At 46.3% G+C, this 9,786-nt stretch overlaps 1 protein-coding gene across 1 annotated transcript; it reads right to left on the bottom strand.

Annotated features, from left to right (window-relative positions):
* Positions 1-671: 671 nt before the first annotated feature.
* Positions 672-1,676, bottom strand: LOC102452407 (olfactory receptor 52R1-like). The gene has a single exon (XM_006127847.3). The coding sequence runs from the start codon at positions 1,674-1,676 to the stop codon at positions 672-674; it is 1,005 nt and encodes a 334-aa protein (XP_006127909.3).
* Positions 1,677-9,786: the final 8,110 nt, after the last annotated feature.

Genomic DNA, 9,786 nt, shown 5'->3' with positions numbered 1-9,786 from the left:
CGGAGAGCAACAGAAACCTCTCCCATGCAGTCCTGCACAACGGGAACGGCTCAACCCTGATCACAGCCAACGGGCTCCTAACCGGTTGGAAGAAAATATAAAAGAAGCCATGGCATGATGACTGTTTCTCACTCTCCCTACGACAATGCTCCATTACAATCCTCACTAGAAATACGTTGAGATTGTGGGTTTGCTTCATTTCTTATCGTACTTGAATTTCACCAGTTTGCTGCCACCCACCATCCCTGCAACCATCTGTTGCTAATAAATCTGCCAGTTTGGTGCGACACTGAGCTGAGTTGTACCTCGGGCCCAGGAGGCACCTGAGAGGGACCCAACATAGAGATGATCCAAGCGGGCAGAGGGGCAGAAGAGGAATAAGCAACCAGTATGGGGAGTTGAGGGACCAGACGTAGAAGTGGCTGGAGACTCGAAGGGATTTGTGGCAGGGAGGAAATGGGAGGGAGTAGGGCTCTGAGGAAATAGGAGGGGCAAAGGCAAGACCTGGGGTGTCCAGCTAAAATTAGAAATACAATTAGAAAGGAGGCAACCCTATAAGTTGTACACAGATAGATTCCCCAGTATGTCAGGCTGAGAAAGCACAGTTAAGTCAGCAAGGAATTTAATTTTTCTTTGATTGGTCAGTCAGCGAATCAGGGAAGAGAACCATCTCACCAACCAGCACCCACACAAAGCTCTGTCTGAGAGCTACCACCTGAGGAGATAACTTTAGTTCCTTTATGAGTGAAGAACTGGAGCAGCCTGTTCCGTATCTTTCTGGTCCTCACACCATAGATGATGGGGTTCAGCATAGGGGGAACCAGGAGGTACACATTGGAAATGAAAACTTGTACATAACGGGGCAAATTGTGGCCAAAACGGGATGTCAGGGAGGCAAACAGAGTCGGTATGTAAAAGGCCGATATGACACATATGTGTGAGCCACAAGTCCCAAAAGTCTTGAGCCGGGCATCCTTTGTGGGAAGGCTGAAGATGGCCCTGAGGATCTGGATATAGGAAAGGGTGATAAAAGACACATCCAGACCAAACCTACACGATAACATAAAGAGGCCGTAGTAACTACTGATGCGGGTGTCCGCACAAGCCAACCTCACCACATACATGTTCTCACACTGAGTGTGGGGGATGATGTTGCTTCTGCAATATGGCCACTGCCTTGCCAGTAAAGGACAAGGCAGTACAAGAATGCTGCCACGTAACACAATGACCAGGCCAATCTTTATCACCAGGGAGTTTGTCAGGATAGTGGAATGTCTCAGGGGATGGCAGATGGCCACGTAGCGATCCAATGCCATGGCCACGAAGATCCCAGACTCGATTTCTGAGAAGCAGTGAATGAAAAACATCTGTGTGAGACAGGCACTGAAATCGATCTCGTTGGAATTGAACCAGAAGTTTGCTAGAATTTTGGGCAGGGTGGACGTGGACAGCACAAGATCGGTGACGGCCAGCATGCAGAGGAAATAGTACATGGGCTCATGGAGACTGGGCTCCCTCTTCACAATAAATAAGATGGCAAAGTTTCCCCAGATGGCTATGGCGTACATTGCGCAGAAGGGGATGGCGATCCACACATGAGCCACCTCCAGGCCAGGGATGCCCAGCAGGATGAAGGTAGAGGGGTTGGTGAAGGCAGTTGTGTTGGAATCTGACATGGAGTCGGAGGGAGGCAGGTGAAGCAATTCAACTCTGAGGCAGACAGCGCCTCTGACTTGAAGCAGATACTCCGCAGACTTTCTGTACGTGTCCAGGGTCACAGCGTAATTGCCTGTGTTGGACACAATGTGAATATGAGATACCACATACACCACTGGAGGCTGTTCTCGTGGGGGAAAGAGATTTGTACTTTCTTCACACTCTGAAAAATGGCACTTTCATTATCTGGAGACATGAATTATGAACAATAAACACTAATAATTCTATGTTTGGTAATTCTCCAGTCATCATTATTTTCTATACATTATGGTTTGCAAACATTAATAGGCACCAGCAGGAAATATACTCCAGGGAAAAGACCTGGTCTTAACTGATAAAAACTCCATGGAAACAACACCTAAGTCATGGCACTGGCTGCAACAAAGACCATGTTCAGCTGCCTAAGGAAAGGATTGGAAAAAAAGCTGAAATGGTTATGTGCTTAGTTTGGCTCACCCAGTCTTTGTATAGGAAACAGCAGGTAGACGCAAATGTTAAGGATGGGGGAGCTGTCATATGTAGCCAGCCTGAGAGGTCTGGGGCAGACAGAGGAGAGGAACATAAAAAACAGGACTCGTTACATTACATTCAAGTGGAGAAACGGAGAACAGTTGCCTATCAATAATATCACTAGTGACTAATTGCTCCAAAGGGCTCATTCCACGAAGCTGTGTCAAAGCATCAGCAAAACCATTTGGGAGGAAAAGTTAGGCAGAAAATGTGAATGAAAATTGGGATTTCCTATAAATTATGATTCCATGATTAAGAAAGTGGATACTTTGGCTGAAACCCAGTTCAGCGGTTAAATGAAGGAAGTAATTAAGGGAGAAAATGTGCCATATAACTCTCAGGAGAAAACAAAAATAGATGCAAAGAATAGAAATACGAAATTTTGAAAAGTGGTAAAGGATGTGGCCAATATTAGGGAAAACCCTTGGTAGGGATAAGTACTACAAAAAAAGGAGGCTATTGATTGTATTTGGGAAAAAATGTACCTTAGAAAATGTTTTGGCCAGTTTCCAGAAGGTGAGAGGAAATTCGTTAACTATGGAGAAAAGGTCAAGACATTTTTTCTGCATTGGGAAAGAAGCTCTTACGATGTACTCAGGTCACCTTAAGTGATGAAACACGTCCCAGTGCATTAGCTGTCACTGGAAGGTATTAAACACCATGTACAGTAGAACCTTAGTGTTACAAGTACCAGAATTACGCACTGAACAATCAATCGCACATCTCATTCAGAACCAGAAATAGGCTATCAGGCAGCAAGCACCAGAGACCTCTCCCCCGCACCGGTCAAGAAAGGAGGCAAATTCAGAACAGATCTCTGTTAAATGTAATTGTTAAAAAAGAAGGATAAGTTCAAAATAAAAAAAAATGTTTGACAACATTAGGAAACAATGGAACAGCTGGCATGGTTTTTTGATTGTTTTTCTTTAAAAAAAATCTCGGTATATCATTAACGCCAGTCAACAATATGGCTTATGTAAAACTGAAAATAAACCAAACAAATCCTTCTCATTTTGTACCTTCATGATTCACACAGCTCCATGGGGCCAGATCAAATGCATCTGAGGGTGCTCAGCAAGTTCACTGATGTGACTGCAGAGCCTCCTTTGAAAACTCATGGGGGGCTGTCTACACTGGCATGAATTTCCGGAACTGTTTAAAACGGAATACTATTCCGTGTTCAGTTTTTCCGGAAAAGGAGCGTCTACATTGGCAGGCTGATTTTCCGGAAAAGCCCTTTTTCCGGAAAAGCATCTGTGGCCAATGTAGACGCGCTTTTCCGGAAAAGAGCCCCGATCGTCATTTTCGCGATTAGGGCTTTTTTCCGGAAAAGACTACTGGGCTGTCTACACTGGCCCTTTTCCGGAACAGTGTTCCAGAATAAGGACTTATGCCCGAGCGGGAGCAGCGTAGCTTTTCCGGAATAGTGGCTGATTTTGTACAGTAGAGCATCGTTGCTTTTCCAGAAATTCAAGGGCCAGTGTAGACAGCTCGCAGCTTATTCCGGAAAAGTGGCCGATTTTCACTGGGCTAGACAGAAAATAAAAGTGATTTTATTAAGTGCAAGCAGTAGGATTGAAGTGGCCGTAAGCAAGAACAGGATGAGCAAAGTAGGTGACAAGCTCAAAATAAGAGAAAATATTTCTCGACTTCTATTTTGAAACCTCAGTGCAAACTTATTACAGATTCATTATCAGCTCGCACTAAACTGTTTCTTTTCCAGCTCAGCCTTCTGACCCGGGAAGTCTCCTTTTCCCTGTGTGATGCTGGGAGGAAAAGGCAGATGCGATCTGAGGATTCATAAGCCGGGGATGGTGGAATGGAGCAGGGGAAGGATTTTACCATGGCTGAAACTGTCTGCATCCAGTTCTAGGGTCACATTGAAGTAAAATGTCCAAAAGTTGGAGAGCGTTCCAAGAAGAGCAACAAAAATGACCGGAGGCTGAAGAAAATGACTAACAGAGAGAGAAAGTTAAAGAGCTTCATATATTAACCTTATCAAAAAGACGGTCGACTGGAGACTTGCATGGGGAGAAAGCCATGGGTATAATGAGCTCTGGAATCTAGGGCTGTGTCTAGACTACATGCCTCTGTCGGCAGAGGCATGTAGATTAGACAGATAGGCAAAGGCAAATGAAGCCGCGATTCAAATGATCGCGGCTACATTTACATTTACATGGCTGCTGCGCTGAGCCGACAAACAGCTGATCAGCTGTTTGTCGGGTCAGCGCGCTAGTCTGGACGTTCCCCTGTCGACATCAAAGCCCTTTGTCGGCAGCCCCGTTATTCCTTGTGGAATGAGGTTTACCGGGGCTGCCGACAAAGGGCTTTGATGTCGACAGGGGAAATGTCCAGACTAGCGGCGAGCCGACAAACAGCTGATTAGCTGTTTGTCGGCTCAGCGCGGCAGCCATGTAAATGTAAATGAAGCCGCGATCATTTAAATCGTGGCTTCATTTACCTTTGCTGAACAAACAAATCTACATGCCTCTGCCGACAGTGGCATGTAGGGTAGACGTACCCTAGGAGAGAAAGGCAGAAGTAAGCCTAAAGATGGACATCGGAAGGAAGACCAATTCCAGGTGGAAACAAAGGCCAGAGCTTTAGCACTGAGGGGGATTAGCCTTTGGAAAATGCTGCGAAGGGAAGTGACAGATTCTCTAACTCCCTCCAGACTACATGCCTTTCTGGAAGATCTGCTTGAGGGTTGTCTGCACGTAAAATGCTACAGCAGCGCTGCCAAAGAACATCGGTGTCGATACGATTTAGACCACTGATGGGGCTTCTGCTCTCAGCATAGGTAATCCATCACCCTGGCATTGGCTGACTAGGTTGTTGCAAGAACATAAGAATGGCCACACTGGGTCAGATCAAAGGTCCATCAAGCCCAGTGTCCTATTTTCTGACAGTTGCCAATGCCAGATGGCCCAGAGTCAGTAAACAGAACAGATAATCAAGTGATCCCTCTTCCGTCATCCATTTCCAGCCTCTGACAAACAGAGGCTAGGGACACCATTCCTACCCATCTTGACTGATAGCAACTGATGGACCTAACTTCCATGAATTTATCTAGCTCTTTTTGGGACCCTGTTAAAGTCCTGGTCTTCACAACATCCTCTGGCAAGGAGTTCCACAGGTTCACTATGTGCTGAGTGAAGAAAAACTTCCTTTTGTTTACTACAGTTACCTATTAATTTCATGTGGTCACCCTGGGTTCTTATACTATGGGAACATGTAAATAACTTTTCCTTGTTCACTTTTTCCATACCCGTGATGATTATATAGTCCTCTGTCATATCTCCCCTTAGTCTCCTCTGTTCTAAGATGAAAAGTCCCAATCTTTTTAATCTTTCTTCATCTGGCACCTGTTTCAAACCTCTAATAATTTTTGTTGCCCTTTTTCTGAATTCTTTCCTTGACCTCATGCTGTGTGCATGTGACTTAGGTTCAAATAGCTACATCTCTCAGGAGTGCGGGTCTCTTACTATTGTTAAACAAATCGAATGCATGGGCCATACAAACAAAGGCTGATGGAACTGGGCACGTTGAGTTTGGAAAAGAGGAGATTGAGAAGATGACCCAACAGTGGACAGAGATACTTGAAAAGCTGCCATAAAAAAGGAGGGAGGAAAGATTATCTGTCTTAGCATGGTGGGCAGATCAAGAATTGGTGGGTTCAAACTACAGTGTAGCCAATTGAGATGAAATCTCAGGGGGGACAAAAAAGCCTTCCTTGCTGAAAGAAGGGAAATGCAATAAACCAGACACGCTTGGGAAGTTGTGGAATCTTCTTCACTGAATATTTACCAAAGGAGGCTGCATACTCATCTGCCCCGGATGGATTAGGCACAACACATCCTGCATCTTCTCAGCGCATTAGGCTAGATAACTGTCACAATCCTCTCACCATGTAGCTCCATGGTTCTGTGATGTAAAATCATGAAGCTACAGAGCCCAATACAGGGGTAACAGGAAGTCAGCCCGGATGGTCTATTCTGCATGTAAACCCTATTGATCTTTTGGTAAAGGAAGTAGCTCAGCCATTTATACTTACTTTTACAGCACAGGAACAAGGGAAAATTCAATTCCATTGAAAGTCAGGGCATATTACACTGATGACAATGTTTGCTTAAGCCATGCTTGGACTGTGGAATTCCTTGCCACAGATATATTCGAGAAAAGAATTTAGCTGATTGGGATTAACAAATGGACTGCCTATTGTAGACGGTGCTGGTGACACCACCCTTAGATAAGAGAGTCCGTCACCTTCACTTGGCAGAGCTCACTTTCAGTTGCTGAGAAGTGTGCCAGACGTTTAGCGTCTGGACTGAACTGTGTGATATCGGGTGTCTGGTTCCGGCTGGGAGGAACGGTTCAGACAAAAGAGTTCAGCAGACCTCTTGAACGAAGCCGGGAGAAAAGACGTCTTGCCTTGGTTGAAAAATTCTGTAAGCTGTTGTAATGAGTTGTCCTAGCAGCTACATGCCCTCAAGCGCAGGAAAGTCAGATAACAGCTCCCGCGCATCCCCGTTAACAGCCAGAGCCCTGAGGTGCAAGAAGAGGAGGTGACCCTCTCTGCATTAACACACACAGATTTGCCTTACTGAGGCCTGAGCAAACATGGGCTTCAGAATTTGGCCTTCCTATTGTACAACTGCTAGCACCGTCTACTGTAAAAGATCCACTGTGCCACTGACATGCAGACCCCTTGGTCCTGCAGCCCATCAATTGGGATGCGGAGAGGTGCACAGAAAAGAGTGGCCACTCCCTCTGGATCATCGGGCATTGGCCACTGTCGACAGCAGACAGGATACTGGGCTAGATGGACCTTCGGTCGGACCCAGTCTGGCCGTTCTTATCCTCTTATGCCAAATGTGTACCAAGGGCCCTGGGATGTTTAATGGCTGTGCAGAGCAGCAATGACCACAGACCCAGTCCCTAGCCCATCACACTAATGTTACACTCGGTTTGTGGAGCAGGGGAGCCCCTCAGCTAGAGCTGGTACCTATGAGTGCTGAGAGGGACGTGTCTTCCCTGGAACCCCCCTCAGGCAGCCGCGTCCCGCACCTCTCTCAGCCCAGCGTCTGCAGCAGCGTCCCGCGCCGAGAGCTGAGACAGGGCTGTGGGCCTTCTATAATACAGCTCTGTGCAGCCCCATGGGAATTTCCTCAGTCCCTCGTGGATAAGCTTGGGTCTGATTGTGTACAGGCCGGGAGAGAAGCTTGTCTGTGTTTCTGTGCTAATGACCCAGTATTCAGATTTCAGAGTAATTAAGGAGCCATCCCAAAGGGCAAGGAGAATTCTTGGGCTCTGGGCTGAGTCCAGGAGGAATTGGCTGTTCTGGGCACTTGTGTGCCTCTGTGGACATTAGCGGATACCATGGCAATGCCCAGGGTGGCTGGGGAGAGGGTCGAATGACATGTGGAGAGTCATGACTCAGCGGTGACAGGAGCGCTTCCTGGGGATACACGGGGCTGTTGCTAAAGGAGCAGAGGTCAGAATTCGACCCCTCGCTCGCTGTGGTCACTTAGCAGGGAAGTAGGGCGTCCTCACTCCCAGGTGTTGCCTGTCAGCAGCCCCAATTCATTAAACAGCAACCAACTAAAACTAAACCCGAAGGCTAAAGGGAAAGGCTAAAAAGGAAAACAAGGCTGGGGGGTCGACCTCCCTGGAATCCCGGGCCCAGGCTTGTAGGGATTACGAGGATTCCAACACCCAGAGCAGTGGAAGGGGAGCCCTCAAAGTCAGCCAGGCCTCTGGGTAAAAGGAGACTCAGATCTTTTTGCTAGCCAATTCCACCGGGTTGGTGTCTACCCCACAGATGTTCCCATAAGAGCAGGACTGTTCCTCCACGTCCATCGGCTAGGAATTCTTGGAATAATTTGCTTCCAAGACGAACCTTTTCCTCTTGGAATATTTTGCTCTTTTTGCGGTACACTCAGCTCGTCAAATTTCCACAGAAGCATGTAACCCCCTGCTCTCTGCCTGACTGAACTTTTCTCTGCTCGGTGCCACTGTGTCTTCCATCATAAGAACATAAGAACAGCCGTACTGGGTCATACCAAAGGTCCATCTAGCCCAGTGGCCTGTCTGCTGACAGTGGCCTGCACCAGGTACCCCAGAGAGGGTGGACCGAAGACAATGATCAAGCGATTTTCTGAAACAGAGATTTTTCGACAAAAATCATCGAATCATGGAATAATAGGACTGGAAGGGACCTCAAGAGGTCATCGAGTCCAGCCCCCCGCCCTCAAGGCAGGACCAAGCTCCATCTACACCATCCCTGACAGATGTCTATCTAACCTGTTCTTAAATATCTCCAGAGAGGGAGATTCCACCACCTCCCTTGGCAATTTATTCCAATATTTGACCACCCTGACAGTTAGGAATTTTTTCCTAATCTCCAATCTAAACCTCCCCTGCTGCACTTTAAGCCCATTACTCCTTGTCCTGTCCTCAGAAACCAAGAGGAACAAATTTTCTCCTTCCTTCTTGTGACACCCTTTTAGATATTTGAAAACCGCTATCATGTCCCCCCTTAATCTTCTTTTTTCCAAACTAAACAAGCCCAGTTCATGAAGCCTGGCTTCATAGGTCATGTTCTCTAAACCTTTAATCATTCTTGTCGCTCTTCTCTGTACCCTTTCCAATTTCTCCACATCTTTCTTGAAATGTGGCGCCCAGAACTGGACACAGTACTCCAGCTGAGGCCTAACTAGTGCAGAGTAGAGCGGCAGAATGACTTCACGAGTTTTGCTTACAACACACCTGTTGATACAACCTAGAATCATATTTGCTTTTTTTGCAACAGCATCACACTGTTGACTTATATTCAACTTGTGGTCCACTATGACCCCTAGATCCCTTTCTGCCATGCTCCTTTCTAGACAGTCGCTTCCCATCTTGTATGTATGGAACTGATTGTTCCTTCCTAAGCGTTTCTCTTTATTAAACCTCATCCTGTTTACCTCAGACCATTTCTCTAACTTGCTAAGGTCATTTTCAATTATGTCCCTCTCCTCCAAAGAAGTTGCAACCCCACCCAGTTTGGTATCATCTGCAAACTTAATAAGCGTACTCTCTATCCCAATATCTACGTCATTGATGAAGATATTGAACAGTACGGGTCCCAAAACAGACCCTTGAGGAACTCCACTTGTTATCCCTTTCCAGCAGGATTTAGCACCATTAACAACAACTCTCTGACTATGGTTATCCAGCCAATTATGCACCCACCTTATCGTGGCTCTATCTAAGTTATATTTGCCAAGTTTATCAATAAGACTATAATGCGAGACCGTATCAAATGCCTTACTAAAGTCTAGGTATATGACATCCACCGCTTCTCCCTTATCCACAAGGCTCGTTATCCTATCAAAGAAAGCTATCAGATTAGTTTGGCATGACTTGTTCTTCACAAACCCATGCTGGCTATTCCCTATCACTTTATTACCTTCCAAGTGTTTGCATATGATTTCCTTAATTACCTGCTCCATTATCTTCCCTGGGACAGACGTTAAACTGACCGTTCTGTAGTTTCCTGGGTTGTTCTTATTCCCC

The sequence above is a fragment of the Pelodiscus sinensis genome, chromosome 1 (assembly GCF_049634645.1).
Source record: "Pelodiscus sinensis isolate JC-2024 chromosome 1, ASM4963464v1, whole genome shotgun sequence".
Classification (NCBI taxonomy): domain Eukaryota; kingdom Metazoa; phylum Chordata; order Testudines; family Trionychidae; genus Pelodiscus; species Pelodiscus sinensis.
The sequence above is the reverse complement of the archived record's forward strand: the minus strand, read 5'-3'. Positions and strand labels throughout refer to the sequence as shown.